General features: G+C 43.5%; 1 protein-coding gene across 1 annotated transcript in view; it reads right to left on the bottom strand.

Annotated features, from left to right (window-relative positions):
- Nucleotides 1-24,130, bottom strand: part of VWF (von Willebrand factor) — a 164,488-nt gene that overhangs the window by 63,330 nt on the left and 77,028 nt on the right. The window contains exons 30-35 of the mRNA XM_081860930.1: nucleotides 20,345-20,488; nucleotides 7,979-8,122; nucleotides 6,297-6,461; nucleotides 5,064-5,107; nucleotides 3,824-4,001; nucleotides 1,634-1,854 (exon numbers count right to left, since the gene is read on the bottom strand). Of these exons, the coding sequence (XP_081717056.1) occupies nucleotides 1,634-1,854; nucleotides 3,824-4,001; nucleotides 5,064-5,107; nucleotides 6,297-6,461; nucleotides 7,979-8,122; nucleotides 20,345-20,488 (896 nt within the window). The remainder of the gene's footprint in view (nucleotides 1-1,633; nucleotides 1,855-3,823; nucleotides 4,002-5,063; nucleotides 5,108-6,296; nucleotides 6,462-7,978; nucleotides 8,123-20,344; nucleotides 20,489-24,130) is intronic.

Raw genomic sequence — 24,130 nt, 5'->3', positions numbered from 1 at the left:
CCTTAGGGCCTGGGACCTCTAAACTATGGTTATTCATGGACCTTAAGGTCCTCTGCGGGGCAGACCAGGAGAGGCTGTCCCGTAAATATGAGGGCCCTAAGCCACAAAGGGCTTTAAAGGTCAAGACCAGCAGCTTAAACCTGACCCTATACTCCACCGGGAGCCACTGGTAAAGCACTGGGTGATTAAGGTGAATGACTGACTCATTTGGGGGACAGGACTTCATTAGGTGGCCAACACATTTGGGATGGGGGCTATACATTCTCCACTCCCCCGAGATCTCAGCCAGTGCAGTATTTAGCATATGCGTCACTGGGGTGCAAAGATCCGCCCAGCGCCCCCAAATTTAGTTTAGACCCCAAATTAACTTTTATTATGCTTATGTCAGACACCACACTTAAGCCTTATCTCTTGTTTATGAAAGAAAGGAGGAAAAAGAAACAAACTTTTTTATTTGCTCATTTATTTACAATACACTTATACTGAAGTATACAACACCACCACACTTAAACTTCTAAGTATTGTTTAGGCACCTACTTAGGAGAAACATCAGTCGTGTCAAAGGTGCCGCTGACCCCGCTGCCACGTAGCAGCCCAATACAATACACAACATAATATTTTGATGTAAGAGTTAATTTTGTGCGCACGGCACTGTTGAGAATGACAAGCGTTATCACTGAGTCAAATGCTGCTGTTGTGAATGACAAGCACCGCTGCTGGTGCAGCTCGTCTTTGGTAAATGAGTGCACAAAGTCGAAAGTCCTTTAGTGAAACAGGAGGTATACATTTCGGTAATACCTAGGTATATATGTATTTTGTTTTTCTAGGTTGATCAAAATTACTTATTATTTCATAACAGGTAGATAGTTAAGAGCTTAGGTGGCTTCAGCGGCCGGTGCCTGGCGCCCCCCAGAATTCGGCACCCAGGTGCCCCACACCCCTTGCAAACCCAGGTAAAGATGGCCCTAGTTTCAGCTGCTGAGAATCAAGACTGCTCTTGTAAGCATAGCTCAGTCCTGGGTTCTGCTTTGGGTGACATTGGAAAGAGATGGAACATTGGGAACTGGTTTTTACACATACTATATATTTTGGAAAATGATTTGTCTGTCTGTCCATCTCCTTGTTCTCCATAGGTTAGGCCAACTCTTGAGAGATCACAGCTAAATTTGGCAAGGGTGTTCTGGAAGTGGAGGTAGCGGTGTTTGTTGGGACACTGGCTGCCATTTTGAATCAAGATGGTTAACCGAAATGTCACTTTGGGTGACTTTGCCCGTTTTTTTTGGCTTAGGTTCAGCTGCCTCTTGTTTTGGCGCTAGGCTTCCCAAGTGGAGGGCGATGCTCTTCATCAAATGTTTGGAAACCAACTGCCGTTTTATTTCAGTATGGTGGAGATCTTCCAAAGTTCCTTCTAGCCAGCTGCAAGATTCAAGGTTGTATTCAGCTAAAGTATACTCAAAGTAGACCCAGTGGCATGAAGGAATGTGACTAGGTCCATTAATTTCAATGGGTCTACCTTGAGTAAACCTTAGTTGAACACCATCCCCAGGCTCGTTTCTTCTTCATTGGCTTTACTACAACTCTAAGCTGTTTATCTAGTCCCCAGTCAAGCATTATTCCCACTACAATAGCTTACCGTCATGTTGCTGAAGAGCAGCACAGACGAGCCCTTGTATGTGATCGCCATGGCATTCATGCAATTGAATCTTGGGGTTAAACTGCAGGGCCTGTTGCGAAGAACAACCTCAATATCATGTTCTTTGTCTTCAAACAATGTGTAGGAACAATTGCCTGTCAGTTTGAAATCCAGTCCATCAAAGGTGACAATATGCCTGGTTGAGCTTCCCATGCACGTGCCTGTAATGTGGCAGGAAAAAAACAAAAACGACCATCAGGGGATCCGATCATTTTAATAAAACTTTCCCCTTGTTGAAATAAATTAAAAAAATTGTCCAGTAGCACCTTAGAGCAGTGTTTCCCAACCTTTTTTGGGCAAAGGCACACTTGTTTGATGAAAAAAATCTCGAGGCACACCACCATTACAGCCCCGTGACGTCAGCGCGCAGCGTCACGCCGGGAGGGACGCACGAAAGTGTAACTTTCAATTTTTTTCCCCTCCCCCTTGCCGGGGAACCTCCAAGCTTTGGGGGTGGGGGGGGAGGAGGCAGCAAAGCGAGGGACTGAGGGACTCCTCCAACGACAAGGGTTGGGGAAGAAGAGAAAGGGCTATTCCGCTCCAGTCACGGGAGGGGAATATGTACTGGCCCAACTGGTGTGCGGTCTTCGGAAAGCGGGGTGCGGGAAGGAAGCCTAGGCTCGGGGTCCACCGACCTCGGCGGAGAAAGGCAACAACCGGAGCCGATTACGAGCTGGCGCGTGCGTGCAGCGGCTGGCCTCAAGCTCGGGAAGCTGCGCGCGACGATGTTGACGCGGGGCGCGCGAGAGCTTGGGGGGGGGCCGGAGAGAGAGAGAAAGAGTTGGCAGCACCAGGCGCTGTTACTTATTGCGCTGCGGACGCTGCCAGCACCTGTGGTGGTTGTGCGGTGGCCGCCGCCGCAGAACGTCCTCGTCAGTCAGCTGAGCTGCCTGGCGGCGTAGGGAGCCGAGGGGCGGGGCTTCCTTTCTGAAGGAGCTGAGGGTGGGGGTCCTCCGGCGCCTTCGGTGAAACGGCGCCGGCCCAGAGCGCTTCTAGGAGGCTGCCTTTGTGCGCGACGTAAAGCCCTCTTTCCCTCCCTCCAGCCCCGTGTCACATGTGGAAAAGGGGGCTGGATCCAGTGACGCAACTCGGAAAACTGTTAGGGAAGCCAGAGCAGGAAAGTGAGTGGGAGGCGGTGTCGCCGCTTTAACCCACGTTTCCTTTTTGAAAGAGAAACCAGTGTTTCCCAACCTTTTTTGGACTCGCTCGCGGCACACCAGGCAACATCTCGCGGCACACTAGTGTGCCGCGGAACACCGGTTGGGAAACACTGCCTTAGAGACCAACTAAGACAGTCATGTCTTGTTTTGAGCCCGGGATCCGTTCTGGAGCCAGGCCGCTAGCCGAAAAGGACGCAGGGCAGAGTGCCATGTCTCCGCACGTGCGTGGAGCGGTTGGCGCTTCTGCACATGCCCGAGCGGCAAACCCAGAAGTAACCCATTCTGGTATTTCTGGGTTTGCTGCGGACGTTTGCCAGAATGGACGCTAGACGAGGTGGACGTTCGCAGAGATATTACTGTATAAGCTTTCGTGTGCATGCACACTTCTTCAGATATCCTATGTGAAGAAGAGTGCATGCACACGAAAGCTTATACCCAGAACAAACTTAGTTGGTCTCTAAGGTGCTACTGGGCAATTTTTTAATTAATTTATTTATTTCGACTGCGTCAGACCAACACGGCTACCTCCCTGAATCTTCTCTTTGTTGACAGGCAAAGCAACAGGGGAAACTGAGCAGTTGGATTCTGGTGCCTTGCTCTCTATACCACTGTGCCAGTCCTCTACTGTGCTCTAGTACCACAATTACAGATGGTAAGAGGAGCCAGCTGGCAATAGTTGAGAGAAAGCTGCTGTCTGCAGCCCGGCTCCTGAAAGTGAGCAGTTTTCAAACTGCCAACCCACGCCTTCCTAGAGCCACTGTCAGCTTTCTTCCAGGCTACCTGTTTCACATGTATCCTCTGCTTATAGAAGTATAGAGTCTAATTTAACTAATCATTTGTAAAGATGTGTTGCTCTATGTTCAGGTAAGCTGAAACTCTCATGCCTGTTACTTAAACTGCCCTCATTCACTCTGTCAAGTACCGATCACACCTGAGGGAGGATGAAAAGGCAGCAGAACAAACTACTCACATGGACACACCCAGCGGCAGCCGCATGTTTCCTCTACTTTAATAGCAGGGAGACTGTTGCGACATGTTGGTCTGGGCATCTTCTCACAATTAATTCCATGGCTCTCCAGAGCTGTGCGGCCACCCGGGAAGCATGTCACAGTGTGACATTGATCCAGCAATGTCCATTTGTCACCAGGCTGAGCAAAAACGACATACTGAAGTTAAAATAGGATTCTATGTTTAAATGATAACAATGGAAGAGCATTTGGTAAGTAGCCACCAGACTGATCTACAGTCTAAAACTAGCAAGCAAGATGATACTCTCCTTGGGCTGCTAAAATAGCCTTGGACAATTAAATAAAAGAAAGGAACAGGGGTTTTTTTTATGTGTGCAAAAATATGAACAATGTAGAGAAACACTTGGACATGAACCAGCCAAAGTCAGTGTTTTCAACTCCCACTGATTTCAACAGGAGAATTAAGCATGCCTATTAAGGTTACCAGATTATTTTCAATGAATCTGAGGACACTTTTCAACTTCTTAATAAATAGATGGATTTTGTCAGGGGACTGATTTGTAAATCTGGGGACTGTCCCTGGGAAACGGGGGTGTCTGGTAACCTTAATGTATATATGTTTGCTCCACTGAGATCAATGGGACTTAGTTGTCTTTAACTCTCACTGGATTGTCCCCTCTGCAAGAAAGACATGCCAAAATGTGAAACAATTAATATGATGGAATACAACACTTGAAGAGAATGGCATTGGTCCTATGAAGGACATTACGATGAGAGTATATGAGTTCATGCTTAGTCGTACAAAATTCAAAAGAGAAACATGCCAGTAAAGCACAGGATCTCTCTTACTTCTTCCAACATGAAAACATCAGGAGTGAAACAGCAGACAGTCCCTTGATTAAAATTTACTAGAAATATCAGGTAAGAAAGGGCCACATTAGGTGGCACCACGTTTGGGATGGGGCTATACATTCTCCACTCCCCTGATGTTTTGCTAAATGTTGGCAGTTCTGATATATTAGCCAAAAGTAATAAGCTCTTGTTCCATGGTTGAGCACCATCAACCTAAAAGGCATTTATTCCTCTGCACACCCAGTCCCATAAAACAGAAGTCATCTAAAGACGTTCTCCAACACAAGTGGCTTTGCAGGCTGATTTGATTAGTTGGACATCCACATAGAATCTTTAAGTTATGTAAATGTAAATATAATGTAAATATAAACATATACTGCATCTACTTACTGCCCTCACATTCCCATCCTCATCTATGCACTCTAAGACAGGCTCTGAAAGACAAGCAATCATTACACATTTAGAATATCTCATTTATGCAGGGTGGTAAGGACTACTAAACTGTGGTTTCAAAAAATACAGGCTTCAGCACTGACCACGTGTCACAACATATGTTATTGTTGCTGCAGTATCCTGAGGAATCATCCTTTGTGGGTTTTAAGTTTTGCTCCTCACATTTTTATTATGTTCTCAATTTTGATATATCCACAAAATTCAATAAAAAGTATTGTAAAAATAAAATAAAATACAACCTTCAGAAGAAAATTAGCCCGAAATATATTCTAACAAATGACTATATAGCCTCTTCCTTCTTAACTAGGGATGGTATGTCAGCACAGGGATGGAGAGGTAACCCTGTTGATTCCCTTTGACCTTTTTTATGGACCCCTGACCATTAGGTCCAGTCGTGACCGACTCTGGGGTTGCGACGCTCATCTCACTTTATTGGCCGAGGGAGCCGGTGTACAGCTTCCACATCATGTGGCCAGCATGACTAAGCCGCTTCTGGTGAACCAGAGCAGCGCACAGAAACGCCGTTTACCTTCCCGCCGGAGCGGTACCTATTTATCTACTTGCACTTTGACGTGCTTTTAAACTGCTAGGTGGGCAGGAGCAGGGACCGAGCAACGGGAGCTCACCCCGTGGTGGGGATTCGAACCACCAACCTTCTGATCGGCAAGTCCTAGGCTCTGTGGTTTAACCCACAGCACCATCCGGTCATGGAATCATCCTAAAAAATCCCACCCAGGAGCAGAATGGGACACACCTCAAGATGCCCACAGACTAAGACAGAACAGATTTGTCCACCCTTACCAGTGCTGGCCCTATTCACACCCAACTTGACCCTATACTGGACTTGGGACCTTTCTAAGTTTCTCGCTCTCTGACAAAATTTGTTTTAAGCTACAAAGCAGATAAATAACCAGGGTGGGAGTGGGGGTGGGAGTTGGCAATGTGTAGCTCATAGTCTCCATTTCTTCTTAACAAGTTTTGTTCTTCATCTCTCACTATGTGATGAACTGGCATACTTGAAGAACGTCTACAAAGTAGGATCCTCAAGCTTATGAAAAGAGAGCGGCAATTTCTGAGAATAATGGAAGCCATTAAAGAAGCAAAGAGTGCAGCTCATATATCTTGTTGTGGTGATGTTGTTTTCTTTTGGTTTGTTTTTCTGAAGCTCACCTGTGCAAAGTTTCCTGGAAAATGTATCGCCCGATGCCAGCAGAGTTGGAAGGTCATCAAAGCGTTGTAGCTCAATTATCCTGTCAGGGGCAGATGGCCCAGCTAAAGTCCTCAATTGTGCCTTCTCGTATCTGTCTCCAACTCCAATGGGAAGCAATGCGACCCCTAAGGAAAAGTTTGGGATATTGAAATACACCCTTAGAAGGTGGTGGACTTGCTTCATTGGAAGTTCTTTAACTTATTTATATTATTATTATTATTATTATTATTATTATTATTATTATTATTCCCCACTCATCTGACTGGGTTGCCCTAGCCACTCTGAACTGCTTGCATTATATATAAACATTTATAATAAAACATTAAACATTTAAAAACTTGCCTATACAGGGCAGCCTTCAGATGGCATGAGGTCAGATAAACCGTATCCTCCTCCATGGAGGGCACGTGTTGCGGTGAGATCACCATAAACTGCCTCCCTGTTGTGGGGCAGAGCTGTTTGGATAGCCACAACACACCATTGGTTGCCCCTCGGTTGCTGGGGCTGAAATTTGGCTGGTTTGGGTGTCTATTGGCTGCCAAGGGGCTATTTAAGAGGCTACATGTAGCTGGAGAGCTGCTCTTTCTCACGATGTGCATCGAACCACCCGCCCTCCCACCCTATATTTAGTGCTGTTCTTTGGCCTTGCTATTTTGGAGCAGGGTCCCGGTAGGAATTTTGCCATTTGGCTGATTGGCTGTTGACATTTGGTTTTTGCCTACCGTGTAGCAAATCGTCACAACTTTGTAAGGCTGGCGGTTAGGCATTGGTTCAATGTTTTGGGGAGGGGACATGGTTGGCTGTGCCTGCCCCTCCATCGCTGCTGCTAGGGAATTCCGTTAAAGGAATCCAGGGGCTCGCCTTGCTTTTGCCCGAACCCTGTCAAGGGGCTAGGGCCACGCCAGAGCCCCTGGGAGCATCTGGGGTGAGCTGTGAGACTGAAGCCAGCTTCTCGCTCCCCCAGGATGCTTTCCCGTACTGACCTCTGGTAGTGCCCAGTGTCAGTCCTGTTCCTGCCACAAGCAGGTTCAGGTAGTCTGGAACCAATGCCTAAGCAACCACTCACATGCTGTAATCAATAAAGATGCCAAAAATTAATGCCAAAAACCTAAAACTAAATTCTGTGTCTATTGTGTCCTTATTTTGGTGGGGTGGCTTGGGGGGGGGGGTTCTTCACACGCAACTCCATACCCTCCAACATTTCTCCAATGAAAATAGGACGTCCGAAGGTAAAGCAAGGCATTAGAAACTGGGACAGCTTCTGTAAACGTGGGACTGTCCCTGCAAAATAGGGACACTTGGAGGGTCTGAATGTAAGACATCTGGAAAGAGCCAGGGAGGGAAAGGCTGTGCTTGGGAGCGGGACCAGTGTGTGCTGTGACATTGAGGGAGTGGGATCTACTTGCATGTTTTCATGGTTGCAAAGCCTCTGGTCTCAGAAAGGGGTACTTTGCAATAGAGACAATGTAGAGGGAAAAGGAACTCTTAATCATTTTTCTGCCAGACATTCTTTAGTCTCAACATATCCACAGTTATGTGGCTGCACTAACAACAACAATTCCCAGGGCTTATTTAAAAAAATGGAGTTACTTTCCAAAATACCCTCGTACTATAAAAATAAAAATAGTGGCAGAATATTTACTATTGACTCTTGCAGAATATACAGCAGCCTCCACGGAATCTTGTGATGGGGCAGATGCAATGATCACAGCTATCTTGGAAGAGTTGGGTCTCCCTCCATTGGCTTCAGAAACGGCATGCTGAACTGTGAAGTCAATCACTTCTCCTGAAAATGAAAAGAAAAAGTGGTCCAGAACCCATAGTAGACTATTTTCAAGAGGGGTTAGTAAAGGGGCCCTCCACATATTGTTGGGCTACAACCTGCATGTTCTGGATTTGTAGTTCAATGAATCTGGAAGGTACCAGGTCAGTGAAGAATGATTTAGGCATGGGTTGGCAAACTAAGGCCCAATCGCCTTCTCAATCCGGCCCGCGGACGGCCCAGGAATCAGCGTGTTTTTACATGAGTAGAATGTGTGCTTTTATTTAAAAGGCATCTCTGGGTTATTTGTGGGGCATAGGAGTTTGTTCATCCGCGCCCCCCCCAATATAATATGGCCCCCCACAAGGGACAGTGGACCGGCCCCCTGCTGAAAAAGTTTGCTGACCCAGACCCCTGATTTAGAGAGTAGTAGGAACGGTAAGGTTTATGGGATGTATACTGTTGAGAGACAGAAGATTAAAAATAGGACAATTTAATAACTGGCTTCATTTAATCTACTTTATGATACAGTGGTACTCGTGTTACATACGCTACAGGTTACGTACGCTTCAGGTTACAGAATCCACTAACCCAGAAATAGCACCTCGGGTTAAGAGCTTTGCTTTAGTATGAGAACAGAAATCGTTCTCTGGCGGCGCGGCGGCAGCAGCAGCAGCAGGAAGAGGAGGCCCCATTAGCTAAAGTGGTGCTTCAGGTTAAGAACAGTTTCAGGTTAAGAATGGACCTCCGGAACGAATTAAGTACTTAACCTGAGGTACCACTGTACTAGATAAGGCATTGCTGTAAGCAGACATAGGCTTGGTTTGCACACCACCTTAAGTCCAACCACCAAGAGACTGTGGTAGTTTTGCTGTTGCACCAAGCTGAGCTTAGTTTGACTTAGCATATCATCCAAACCTGGACGTGTGGCTCAGCTCTTTCCAGACTAACCACGAGCTGCAACCAAAATGTCCAGGAAGCAGCAATCGACTCCTTTTCCAGAACCTGCACACTTGCACTAAGCCATAAATCGAGGTCATGCATAATCCTAAACCAAACAAGCAAGCAAGTAGGGACCCAGAAGGAAAATGGCAGCTGCTTTGCTCTCTCCAAAAGATGCACTGCCTGCAACTTGCCATGGCTTAGTTTAACACAGTCTGCCCAAACCTACCAAGAGGAGTAAACCAAGAACTATTATTGGTTTCAGGTTGGTTTTTTTGGGGGGGAGACAAACCACAAACCTTGGTTCACACATATCACTAAGTCACACTGTGGGTCAGTTCTGGCTAGCAAACCAGAAGTGCAAAGCGGCCTTGATTTCCCTTCTGGGTATTATTGCTATTATTATTTAGTAAATTTGTATTTCGCCCTTCATCTGAAGATGACAGGGCAGTTCACAACATAAAAATGGGAACCTTCGGACTTGCTCATTCTCATGCAAACCAGACCGTACATTTGTTTATATATTTACACTTGTTACTCTTTATGTTATGGGCGCAATATCCCTATAGCTATAGATCTGCAATGGTAGATTTATAGTACAATAGTACAAATTATAAGCATTTGTACGTAAACTGTAGAGCAAGATGTAATAACGTACTTAATGTATCTGCAAATTGCTTGCCACTTACATGGAAAACAAACCTGCAAGGGAACATTGTAGAATGCAGAGGATATATGAAAAAGGTTCTGGAGGGGAAATATTTTTAATTCAGTATCAGCCAGAACAATGGAAATTTGAAGTAAAAATTAATTACAGATGGCATTTATACACCCATTCAACTCTTCCTCATCACCTCCAGTCAATCTTCCAGTTGTTGGAAAGGATGTGGAAATACAGGAATGTATTTTTATTTGTGGTGGGACTGCCTTCTGGCACGGATGTTATGATCCAAAATTTTTATTGAAATAAGGAATATTCTTAGATAAGCTGTTCAAACTACACCTCAGCTGGTTCTATTATCAATATTTTATAGTAGAAATGAGGAAATAAAATAAAAAAACACTATTATTATGGAATATGTTGAAATGGTGCAGTTTTTTGTGGAATTCTATTGATATTTTTATGCTTCCCTTTCCTCCCTTCTTTTTAGCTCATTTCTTATGTTTGTATTACCTACGTGAAGTACAAGACACAACAGTCATTTATATTACTTATGTCTACTGTCCATCAAAATGTGTTTTGCATTTATCCCTTACTTTGTTTTATTGTTTTTAAACCAGGTGGGAGATTATTTAATTATTTTTTTAAAAAAAATATAGATAAATTATATGACCATACCATTTTAAATAAAATTAAAAGTTCACAAAAGAACTAACTCATCAGGGCTATGATACAAAATTACCATTTTCAAAGCAAATTTGGAAATATTAACTTTCTAGTTATGAAACATCATTGAGTTATTTGGGCTGAAGGCTAGGAGAAATATTCAAACACAGCATATTTTAATGCCCTATTTAAATATTTTTAATGGTGCTACAGCGCCACCCAGTGGAAAGAAAAAAGCACAAACATACTCATTCATTCATGCTACAACCATCCCAAACTCTTAGTCACTCGAACGCCAAAAGATATATTTAACAAATTCCTGACATGGCCTAAGGAGTGTTTTCACTGCTACTAGGAAAACACCCACACAAGCAGCAGAACAGCAAATTACCTGTGTGGCCAATGATCTGCCAATCTGGGTGACTAATCTGTATGTTGCTGTTAGGAGGGGCAAAGGTTGAAACGTTTGTGGCATTAATGGATAGGAACAGGAGACTTGCGGACTTGACTCTGCTGCACTCTTTGTGTTTCTTCTGAAATGTTTACTTGGCTAAAACATTCTGTAGCATATTAATCACCACTATCGGGAATTTCTGTCCCCCCCCCCCCCACCTCCAAAGAGATCTTCTGATGCCTTACAGTAACAATAACTGTGTTGGAGACACTTTGCAAGGTATGGACCCACTGTGCCTCCAGATGGTTCTAATGAAGAACTTAACGCATGGACAGGGACATGTGGAGACATAGCCACATCGAAAACAGTAGCTGTACAGCATCATCCAAGAATCTAAACTTGATTTGCAGCACGTTTGCCAAAATTTTGACCACCTTATACTAGCCTTGCTTCTGAGCTGCCCTATGTACTCATTGTATATATATAAAAAAGCTCCCCACATAGGAGAGTCTAGACTGGGGTCAACAAACTTTTTCAGCAGGGGGCCGGTCCACTGTTTCTCAAACCTTGTGGGGGGCCGGACTATATTTTGAAGGGGGCAAAAATGAACGAATTCCTATGCCCCACAAATAACCCAGAGATGCATTTTAAATAAATGCACACATTCTACTCATGTAAAAACACACTGATTCCTGGACCGTCCGTGGGCCAGATTTATAAGGCAATTGGGCCGGATCCAGCCCCCGGGCCTTAGTTTGCCTTAGTTTTGTTTATTTGGTCTTTCCATGAGCATTGAAATGTTTTTTTCATATTACACTACCCAGAGTTGTGATTATGTCTCTCTTAGATTTTTACGATTGATTTTACAATTACACTATTCTTATAATCTACTTAGAGATGTTTGTGTTAAATGATATATGAACTGTAAAAATAAATCAGTGTGTGGGTGGCAAAGTCCAGAAACAGTTTTGTCACGCCACTCACTGTGTAGGTTAGACTAGCAGACATTTGTACTAACCAATAATAATTTAAAATCCCTATGCCAGGGACATATAGTGGGAGAGAATTGCAAGAGAAGTCTATGACTTGCAGATTTCCCCACTATGAGAGGGGGTGAGAATATTTACTTGTTTCAATTCCTTTATTGTTTCTCTACTTGGATCTGTGCAGTGTTGAATTCATGCTGAGTTCTGGTTTAACTAGAAGAACTTCTAAAATTAATTCCAGAATTTGAGCATACATAGCTTGCAACAATTTTCAGTCCATTTCATCTTCCCCTTGACCTACATTAATTACATTAGTATCTGCATACTTAAAACACTGCAAAACAATTAAGTAGCTGATTTTGCAGTGAACACCTGGAGGTGTGTGTGTGTGTGCCAAAAATCTTACCATGAACTAGAGATCAAGGTAAAATTTGCCAAAATTGCTCCTTGCAAAAAAATGAGGGGGAGGGAAGGGAAGGGACAAATTCTGCTTCAGACTGGCAAGAGGAAGAATTTCTCAGATGGGTGGGGGTTGACTTAGCAGTCAGGGGTCAGCAATCTTTTTCAGCAGGGGGCCAGCCCACTGTCCCTCAGACCATGTGGGGGGCCGGACTATATTTTGAAGGGGGGGGAATGAACGAATTCCTGTGCCCCACAAATAACCCAGAGATGCATTTTAAATAAAAGCACACATTTTACTCATGTAAAAACACGCTGATTCCTGGACCATCCGCAGGCCGGATTTAGAAGGCGATTGGGCCCCCAGGTCTTAGTGTGCCTACCCATGGCTTAACTGGAGTGGGGAACCTTTTTGCTTCCACAGGTCAGATTGACTTCATGGGGCAAAGATATATCCAGGGAATCTGGCGATTAGAAGTCTTGACTTCAAAGCAGACAGCAGAAAGGAAGTCATTTCAGAAGCTGTTTCAATGCAGACTGCTTTAAGCTTTCCTTTTTGCAGCAAATGGCCATTTTGGTCAAAGCACAGCCCACCAAAGAAGGTTCAGGTGCGTGAGAGAATTCCTTGCAGTGAACTCTCTTGCGCACCCAGATCAAGCAGGATTGCAGGGTTAACCTCCCTGCCTAGCATTTATTATTTGCAATATGTCCCACTCTGCTCTTTTCAGCCTTCCAACTGGAGGCTAAAAGGAAGGACATGAAGCACCTTCAAAGAGCAGCAGTTTCCATTTAATGGAAAGGAGAAATCAAGAGTGGATGAAAAGATAATAAAAGCTAGGCATGTGCTTTCTTCAGAAACAGAGCAAAGTGCAGGCTCTTAAAGATGCAACAACAGGGGCCATCAAGAAGGAACACCGCAGAAAGGTGAGAGCCACTTCCCTTAGGCGTGAGCTGTCCACCAAAATCTCCTAGCTGTAGAAGACTTCTGACTTTGTTCTGTGCAGGCATGGAACCCATATGTAGATTAGTTAAAGACCCACAAAGAAGAACTATTAAAATTATACAGGCCGTCTTTTGCACCTGCCATATCAATGAACTTTCCACAATAACAATAAACTTCACAGGTAGTCAAGCTAGAAGTTCTTAATGGGAGATTTTTAGGCATATGAGGATCTATTATTCAACAATTCCATTCATGATTTAGAGAATTGGGGGGGGGGGGCAGAACAAGAGACAAAACAATCCCTTAGGCATTATATTGGGGTGCAATGGGAATGCGAGAGAAGCTGTAAAAAGCTAATACTTTTTTAAAAAATGGACAGGAAATAAAAACATAATGATTGGAAAGAGAAATGCAATGTACACAAAAATCCAAATGTACTCAAATGGTTAGAGAAGCAGAAACTGAAACATGATAGAATATCCATTTGTAGCTATTTTCTTCGTCTGGACACCCCCCCCCCAAAAAAAAAACCCAAGGAATAAAATGTTAAATCATTTTAGGATGTTTTATGATTACAAGAGGCAGGGGAATTCAACAAAGCAGAAGTTCCTGCCTGGACCTCATGAATCACCATATTAAAAAGGTCTCCACGGTTCTAATCACACCTCCTCAATGGCTTTGACCACGGAAGCATGAATCCCAAAGGCCTTTCTTCCCCCACACTTATGGAATGCTTCCTGAGGAAGAAGTCAAAAGAAGCAACTTACTATTTACTGAAATACGACAAAAGCAGACACCTGACAGGAAGGCTAAGACCTGTGATATACGATACAACTGCACTGAACTAAAAGGTTAACCTGTTGGACATACCCAACATAGCAGTTCTTCTTTGGCAATCACTCGTAGCCGAGTAAGATTGTCTTCCATGAACACAGTCTTAACAGTGAGTCTGTGACTGTGGAAGCCAATTCTGGACCCACATGTCCTTCCACAGTGGGGACAGAGGTTCACAGATGGTAGCTGATAACAGTGAGGGTTTGCTAACCGTGCTTTCCTCTTAGCTCGTATCTAATTTTTGTCCTGAGTTTGAGCGTCTTCAAAGTTCATGACACCTTTGGTAAAGGCTGTTCTCCAATTGGAGCGCTCGCAGGCCAGTGTTTCCCAGTTGTCGTGTTCACACTACATTTTTTAAGATTTGCCTTGAGAGAGTCTTTGAACTTCTTTTGTTGACCATCAGCATTACGCTTACCATTTTTAAGTTCGGAATAGAGTAGTTGCTTTGGCAGACGATAATCAGTCATCCACACAACCTGAACAGTCCAACGAAGTTGATGTTGAAGAATCATCACTTCGACACTAGTGATCTTTGCTTCTTCCAGTACACTGGCATTAGTTCGCCTGTCTTCCCAAGCGATATGTAAAAATTTTCGGAGACACCGTTGATTGAATCTTTCGAGGAGTCGGAGATGGCATTTATAAATGGTCCATGTTTCACAAGCATACAGTAAGGTTCGTGGTAAAATAGCTTTGTAAACAAGTATTTTGGTTTCCCTCAAACACTTTGTGCTTCAATTGGGAGAAATTTGCACTCGCAGAGCTTAGGCGATGCTGGATTCCGGCATCAATGTTGGCCCTTGTGGAAAGATAACTGCCCAGGTAGGAGAAGTGATCAAAACTTTCCAATGTTACACCACTGAGTTGGATTTGTGGCACTGCAGAGCGGTTGTTTTGTGCTTGTTGGTGCAGCACTTTGGTTTCTAGGGTGTGGGGTGATAGGCCAAGCTTTTCATAAGCTCCTGCGAAGATATTTAGGATGGTTTGGAGGTCATCCTCCGAAGTGCACACACTACACTGTCATCACACTTACTCTTTGCTTTCAGTCTACTCAGATTAAAGAGCTTTCCATCTTTCGATACATGATTTCTACCCTGGTGGGGAGCTTCCCTTTGACAACGTGTAGGATCATGACAATGAAAATAGTAAATAGAGTTGGGGCAATAACGTAACCCTGTTTAACACCTGATCCCACTGTGAATGGTTCACTTTGAGAGCCATTGTTATCTGTGATAGTTGCTGTCATATTATCATGGAGGAGCCAAAGGATGTTCGCAAATTTATCTGGGCAGCCAGTTTTCAGAAGGACAGTCCACAAGGCATTACAATTTACAGTGTTGAAGGCTTGAGTCAGGTCCATAAATGCCATATAGAGGGGTTGGTTTTGTTCTCTGCATTTTTCTTGAAGCTGTCAAGCTGTCAAGCAGAGAGAAAATCATGTCCACTGCCCCCTTGGAAGGTTGAAAACCATTTTGGGATTCAGGAAGGGTAGCACTGGATTTGGTTGGGAGATGGTTTACCAAGATCCTTCCAAGAGTTTTGCCGACCGCAGCTAATAAAGAGGTGCCTCAATAGTTTCCACAATCCGCTTGATCCCAAAAGTCTGCTGGGATCTCCTCTCTCTCCCAAGAGAGCTTGTGAAATTGTTGTGTAAGTTCAGTTCCAGCCACTTTGAAGACTTCAGCAGGTATCCCATCATGTCTACTGACTTTGTTGCATTTCATTTGGTTAATAGCTGTACACAACTCTCCCATATTTGGAGATACTGCAGGCTCATCTGTAATTTGTTTCTGTGGAATTTGTGAGAAAACCTTAGGAGCTATGAGGGAGTTGCGGTTAAGGATGTAGGAATGAAAATCACGACAGACGAGCAGTGGGTGTCATGAGGCGTCTGCCGGGGAAGTCCCGGGAACTCTCTTTTATTGAATATTACAAACATTGCCACAGGTGTACTTGTGGCTGATTGGTTGATACAAACACAAAGAAACTCATTGCCTATTGGTTAATGCAAATGCAAGGCGGGAATTACATGTGAGGGGTGGGAATTACATGTGAACATTAATCACCGGTAGATTAAAGGCTGGGAAACGAGGTTGGGACTAGACAGGCATGAAACCTCCTAACTAAAGATTAATATGGCATGAAACAATTACTAATGATTGATCATAACATGAAAGAATACAATAATCAAGTTCTATAGATATGGTCGACTATGCATGGAGAACAGGTCAACATGAACCTAAGGTGAACGGAGCGATGAGGGAATATCTTGGTGTTTGGAACAGGTTCGTACAGTGTGTGCAGAAACAGAGAAAAGATCATGAGCGAGAGTTCCCAGAATGCAAGAGAAAAGAAGCAATGCTTCCCCATAATGCAACAGTTATGTGCAGAGGGAAAACATATGTGCAGAAGGAAAACTTCCCTTTATAAGGAGATGCTGGTAATGTTCTTTCCAGCACAATGCAATAGCCTCTTTATCTTTAAGAAGTGTGGTACCGTCTGTTGAGCATAGGGGACATATGCCATGATTTATTGGCCCATAGATGGTCTTTGTGGCTTTAAAGAAACTTTGTGCATCATGAGTGTCGGCTAAGTGCTGGATCTCTTGAGCTTTTTTTTTATCCACCAGGTGTTCTTTAGTTTTCTGGTTCTTCTTTGAACCTCATCCTTATAGCGTTAGCATAGGTTTTTTTCTTAGTTGCGCAGTTTTTATCTCTTTGCTAGATCTGAAAGGCCTTCCTTTTCTTGTCAATAATGCGTTCAATATCACTATCACTCTCATCAAACCAGTCGTGGTGTTTCTTAGTTTGGTATCCAATAGTTTGTTCACAGGCTGCAATAATAGATGCTTTAGTTTGGTCCAGTGTTCCTCGAGGTTATTAGGGAACTGAAAGCAGATGGTCCTTAAGAGTCATTTGGAAGCAATCCCACTTAACAGGATCTTGAAGGGCTTGAGTATTCATTTTGTGTCTTGGTTTCCTCCCTTGAAGCTTGCTATCTTGATAGCCATCAAGATGGCTATCTTGATAGCCATTGTGGAACGTATTAATCTGTGGTCTGTCCAACAGTCGTCGGCACTCATCATAGCTCTGGTAAGAAGCACATCATGATGATCTTCAGCTCTTAAAATTACATAGTCTAAGAGGTCCAGTGGTTTGACCAAGGGTGCCTCCATGGTGTTGTAAGATTTATTTATTTTGTTGAAATAGTGTGTTGGTAATAACAAGGTTGTGCACTGCACATATAGTCAAAAGTAATTGTTGCCAATTCCTTCTTTCCCAATAGTCCCAGGCCACAGATCGAAATCTCACCCAACTCTTGCATTAAAATCACCCAGGATTTTATCTTCCTTCGGCGTCTCTGATAGAAAGGCATCCAGCTAAGAATAAAACTTTTCTTTAATGTCTTCATCGGCATCCAGTGTTGGTGCATAAGCACTTAAAATAGTAGCCTGTTGGTTTTGGGCAAGTTTTATTTGAAGGGTTGAAAGTCACTCATTAATGCTGGTAGGGACTTCTGACAAGAGCTTCACAAGATTGTTTTTGATAGCAAAGCCTACTCCATGTATTCAACATTCCTGTTCAGACAGACCTTTCCAGAAGAATGTGTAGCCTCCTTTTTCTTCCTTCAGTTGTCCCTCTGCAGCTCTTTGAGTTTCTTGAAGCACTGCACTGTTAAAACATCACAACTCTCTTGCAATGATGGCGATCCTGCATTTGGCACTCTCATTATCTGTTTTATCCAGCAAAGTTTTGTTCCAAAGTTCAATGTACATAGTTAGGTAGGTGCTTCTGGGTGCAGATTTTAAGCATCCTTTTTTAATTATATTATCCCTCCAAATAACAATTGCAATTTTTCTGCCTCAGGCGCCAAAATGATTTGAACCTTGTCCTAGAGAGAAGCTGGAAGTATGGATGCAGATTGAGGTCACATCCACACCATAGATCTAAAGGACATTGCTTCCCCCAAAGAATACTGGGAACTGTAGCTTGTTAAGGGTGCTCTGAGTTGAAACTCTATAAAGAGTAAGCTACAGTTTCCAAGACAGTTTGGGAGAAGCCATCGGCTTTAAATGTATGGTTGTAGATGTGACCAGAAGTGCACTAAATGTGATTCATCATATTTAACATAACTGTCACATTTTAACAAAATAATAATAATCTGACAATACAGCAAATTATACATTGCAATGTCTAAATGAAGCTACCCTGCTGAGGATGGTGAAGGAATATATAAGCTACTGTTATTGCTAGCAGGAAAGAGCATCTTAGAGTTTTCTCATTCATCAAATGATAATATTCTCCAAAATTGACTTCTAGGAGCCAGTTTCAGAATGGCGCTGCAGAAATATTATTATTATTATTATTATTATTATTATTATTATTATCTGTAAGATGACTAAATACGTATATAATAATAACACTAGAGCCAGTGTGGTATAGTGGTTAAGAGCTGTGGACTCGTAATCTGGTGAACTGGGTTCGCGTCTCCGCTCCTCCACATGCAGCTGCTGGGTGACCTTGGGCTAGTCACACTTCTCTGAAGTCTCTCAGCCCCACTCACCTCACAGAGTGTTTGTTGCGGGGGAGGAAGGGAAAGGAGAATGTTAGCCGCTTTGAGACTCCTTAGGGTAGTGATAAAGCAGGATATCAAATCCAAACTCTTCTTCATAAGGACCAAGCTTAATGCCAATCAGACATAATGCTGAAGGCGTAAAAAGGGATGGAGTCCACATGAAAGCAAGGGGCTGGAGGGATTCTGCATGTCATTTCCAGTCTCATAACCCTAGTTTTGCATCTTTACCAGCCCTTGGTGATTGCTGATATGCATCTCCAGCCCCAAAGCCCAGGCAGCAGGGCTGAGAAAGACCTCAACCGAAAATTCTGCAAAATGACCACTAACCAGAGCTGGCAGTGCCAGGCTAGACAGTCCCATTGACCCAGCCCTACAGAAGGCATCCTTGCACTGCAACCCAGCTGACCGCCCCAGACTGCTATGTGTGCATTTCTGCAACTTACCTAAACGAACGAAGCCATTCCTCTCACATAGAGAAAAAAAACCCCTGACAGAAAATTCTTGACCATCTGTTTGGTTTTATTATTATTATTATTATTTCTCCAGGCTGAGAAAGCAATCATGGCCAATCCTCCAGCGAACTATGGAAGTCAGGTTTCATTTCTCACTTTTCGGCAGCAATAAACTCTACAGCACAAAGTAGGCCAAGGATCCTAAAATCTGGATACTCCCTTGCTCCTATGGGGCCCTGATGTTAGGCTGCTGCCAGACAGACTATATTTTCCAGTCCAAAAACATTATGGGTGGGATCCAAGGCCATCCACGGTGTTGCACACACGCACCGGGCTTGAATGATCCCCCCCCCCCCCCGTAGCAAGTTCTCTCCCTGCTGCTCCTGAAGACTGTGGGATTCTCCAGAGTGGGAATAAATGTGGCACAAGGCGCTGCGGCCAGGAAGCAAAACCAACGAACTGCCACCACTCCAAGCAGATGTGCACAGGAGTCTGTTTGGGTCTTGCACAATTCATTTTATGACCATTTAAGGAAAGCCACAAAATGAAGCTTGACATTTTAAAGGCTTGCATTGGGGCCTTCCGTTTACAAGGGGCCGACCTCGTTACCTTTACTGTTTTTCAAAGGTGATAAGGAACGATTTGGCCAAATCTGGGGGAAATGGAAGCTTGTGAATTTCATTAAGGGTCCCACTCGTGATTCCCCGACGATTGCCATGACAGAAATGTTGGCAAGGCCCTCACCGCATCGTTGGCTGCAACACAGTTATGTACGCAGGTGACCTACAGGAGCATCCTTTCACCTGCTGAAAGCCCAGGTGACTTGGTCAGGAAGTCAGCTGACCTTAAGCACAGTCTCCATCTGTGCCAAAAATGCCAGGACTGTCATGAAAACCCTTAAGCTGTTGCACAGAATCCCCAATTCCCACTTTCGTTAAAGACATGCTAACTGGAAATGGCTTCCTGTCAGGGGAAGTGGGGCGAAGCAAGAGTTGCGGCTGAGGCTGAATGTCACTTTGCTGTCAAGAGTGCAGATAAAAGTGTGTGTGTGTGTGTGTCTGTGTGTGTGTGTGTGTGTGAGAGAGAGAGAGAGAGAGAGAGAACTCAGCTAAGCCACATTAAAGCTACACCAGAGTTTAGATCCAACCAGTATAGCTGGGAACCAATACATAGACTTTGAAGTCCTACATTTTCTGACTGCTGACAGGTGATTTCTAGAATTGTTGTTGTTGTTTAAGCCATGTTGTAAGCTGCCTTGTGCTATGGAAGAACAGGGGATGAAATGTTTTAAATTCAAAAAGCAAGTGTAGGTGGGGTCAACCCAATAAACCTTCATAGAGTCACTCTCTGTATAAAGTCCCTGCCCCCTCACAATAATCTGGTCCATCACTTACCTAGTTTGCTGGGGCCTTGCTCTCTTTGGTGAATTGAGCTCACCAGAGACAATAGGCTCGCTTTTTCTTGGGGTACGTTCCATGAAATTTCCAAAGTATTTGCTTTTCCATATTGAAGAACTGCCACTTGAATCGTAGTTCGACCTGGGGGAGGGGGTGGGGACAACATAAAAATTATTGAAGGAAAAGGCATCAAGAAGTTAAAGTGGTGGAACGTATGCAGTCTGATTTTTTAATGGTTTGCACCCATGAGACATTTAAATAGTTTTGGTAGCTAGAAATGAGAGGGCACTTGGATCTATGCTATATTTGATTATAACACTTGGTATCAGCCACCTCGCTGAATTGTGGAGAAAGCTAGAGAGTTCCAGAAAGGACATCTACTTCTGCTTCATTGACTATGCAAAAGCCTTTGACTGTGTCGACCACAGTAAACTATGGCAAGTTCTTAAAGAAATGGGAGTGCCTGATCACCTCATCTGTCTCCCAGTAGTGATGTATGGAAGTGAGAGCTGGACCATAAAGAAGGCTGATCACTGAAGAATTGATGCTTTTGAATTATGGTGCTGGAGGAGACTCTTGAGAGTCCCATGGACTGCAAGAAGATCAAACCTATCCATTCTGAAGGAAATCAGCCCTGAGTGCTCACTGGAAGGACAGATCCTGAAGCTGAGGCTCCAATACTTTGACCACCTCATGAGAAAAGAAGACTCCCTGGAAAAGACCCTGATGTTGGGAAAGATAGAGGGCACAAGAAGAAGGGGACGAAAGAGGACAAGGTGGTTGGATAGTGTTCTCGAAGCTACCAGCATGAGTTTGACCAAGCTGCAGGAGGCAGTGGAAGACAGGAGGACCTGGCATGCTCTGGTCCATGGGGTCACGAAGAGTCGGACCCGACTAAACAACAAATCGGCCACCTAGTTCCCAGATTAACTTAGATCTGCCATTCAGAAGAAAGTTCTTTTGGTAACCAGTTTGCTCTGCACACCTTATATTGGCTGAAGTTGTCCATGCATCTACCCTGCCAAAAAAATACTTACCTGAGTGACAGGCCCAGTCAACACATGAAATGAGGCAGTACAGTTCTAAGGTGACAGAAGGAATGCAAGGATGCAAGTGGGGAAGTTATTTTTGAATGTTCCCCTGCATGCAACGAACTAGAGAGGACAGATGGGGCTAGAAGCTTTGTCTTTGCCAAACTACTATTATTTTTGCAGATGGTTTGTGTTTGTTTTTCTACAGGGGGGACAAATGGCGCTCCAATCTGCAGCGCTACAGACCACTCTCACGACGCTACCAACATGGTGCTGTTACATGTTGCGGCAGATTAAGCCCTGTCTGAGAATTTCCTAATTTACACTCCTCTGCTTTGAAGTCATAGTGTTCATTTTTACTAAAACATGTTAGTTTTCCCCGTATGTCAAATATTGGTTTGCATTTTTTTTTTTTTACCAAAGCAGAATGGTTTAAGCAATATCTAATGCAAACAGACCAAATTCAAACAATTTATGTTGAAAAATTCTATTTGCATTGATATTACATGGGCATGTTATTAAAAGCTAAGTAGCCGATTAATTTATATTTTTGATATGTGTCTGTATAATAAAGTGGGATAGTACATTTCTCTTTGCTTTAGAAGACCTTGGATTTGAAAACAGCTTATGGTTTGAAAACAGCTCAGGAATTCGAAGTTGCTTAGCAGGGAAGCAAGAACTTGTTGGTCTGCCACTAAGTGTCTGTCCTCTTTAACAAGGTCAGAAAAAAACAGTAGAAAGCTGTATATTCTTTGTGCAAGAAGAGATGCTGTGTCTGGTTGGGTGGATTCAGGTGACTGAGCTAGCCCAACATCTGCCTTGAGTTTGGCATGTGCCAAAGAAGAAGAAAATCTGGTGCAGCTTGCTGTGGTGATAGCTATAATTGGAGGCATTTATCTTAAGTCAAACTGTTCTGATTATTTATTTTACAAGGGTGGAATCCAACTGGTGCTTTTGTGCTCATGGAAGAACTTTTCATCCAGCCGAGACATCTCACTTGTTGTTGTTGTTGTTGTTTAGTCGTTTAATCCTGTCCAAATCTTCGTGACCCCATGGACCAGAGCACGCCAGGCACTCCTGTCTTTCACTGCCTCCCGCAGTTTGGTCAGACTCATGCTGGTCGCTTCGAGAACACTGTCCAACCACCTCGTCCTCTGTCGTCCCCTTCTCCTTGTGCCCTTAGTCTTTCCTGACATCAGGGTCTTTTCCAGGGAGTCTTCTCTTCTCATGAGGTGGCCAAAGTATTGGAGCCTCAGCTTCAGGATCTGTCCTTCCAGTGAGCACTCAGGGCTGATTTCCTTAAGAATGGATAGGTTTGATCTTCTTGCAGTCCATGGGACTCTCAAGAGTCTCCTCCAGCACCATAATTCAAAAGCATCAATTCTTTGGCGATCAGCCTTCTTTATGGTCCAGCTTTCACTTCCATACATCACTACTGGGAAAACCATACTTTAACTATATGGACCTTTGTTGGCAAAGTGATGTCTCTGCTTTTTAAGATGCTGTCTAGGTTTCTCATTGCTTGTCTCCCAAGAAGCAGGCGTCTTTTAATTTTCTGGCTGCTGTCACCATCTGCAGTGATCATGGAGCCCAAGAAAGTAAAATCTCTTACTCTTACTGCATCCATTTCTTCCCCTTCTATCTGCCAGGAGGTGATGGGACCAGTGGCCATTATCTTCGTTTTTTTTTATGTTGACCTTCAACCTGTCTAAATGTTCCTGATAATCACCTCAAAAGAACTTGGGAAACCTCCTGAGCAATGTGGAAGACGGCACTGGGGTTGAGGTTGAAGGGGGAGAGTCGGCAAAATTTGCCTTTCCACCCCCTTTGCTATTGGATGCCTCGAATGGATCAGATTCCTTCCATGGGTGCAAAGGTGTTAATACCACCCTAAATGTATATCCCATCCTTCAATATAAAAACTTTCTAGGGTGGTTGATATGTGGGGAGATCTATGTAGACTGAACCACACTTTGATATGTATCTCTTCTTTTGTCTGCACATATCTTAGATTTTATCCATGATTTGTTCATCTCTGAACATGATTTAGTTCTAATATGTGGGATTTCTGGTACAGAACTCTGTTAACGGGTAATCATTTGTAAGCTTCTGTACATAATATTTCAACTAAAATTATTTGAATTCCAATTAACACAAAATTGTTTGCGTGCTTGGTGTAAAAATAACCAAGAATGTCACAGGTAGTTTAAATGCGTTCCTTTTTTATTGTGCTTTAACATTTGTGACCAGCCTCAAGAATTTATCTGTGACTTGGATAATTGTTTTCTGTAACAATATTTTAAAAATCCATCTGTAGCAATACACGGTAATAATGTATTTTCAACCCAACATTTTATCACCATTTGCAGGGGAGACAAATGCCTCAGAAATCTCAGTTTTCAAGAAGATGATTTCATACTAATCAATATCATACAGCATCACGCGTAGAACAAAATTTATTTTCAATTTCCCATTCTCAAGCTTAACAATAATGAAATTGCGAATGCACCCCAGTACTTCACTGGCTATTTCTGCTTTTGCAATTTCTTTCAGGATAATCAAATTTCTCAGAGGGACAAAGAAAATTATTACTGTTTGCAGTGCTTATTTTAAAATTTATGTTAAAATTTCATTTACACTTTGCCTTCAACTGTTTATAGGGTTGTGCTGTTTCCTGAGGCAAAGCAGGGGACCTCAGCTCCCAGAGGTGAATTTTGGTTCCTCCATATCAGGGATGGGAAAATTCTGGCAC

Source organism: Podarcis erhardii (assembly GCF_964252035.2).
Source record: "Podarcis erhardii genome assembly, chromosome: 5".
NCBI lineage: Eukaryota > Metazoa > Chordata > Lepidosauria > Squamata > Lacertidae > Podarcis > Podarcis erhardii.
Note: the sequence above shows the minus strand (reverse complement) of the source record. Positions and strands in the feature narration are given on the sequence as shown.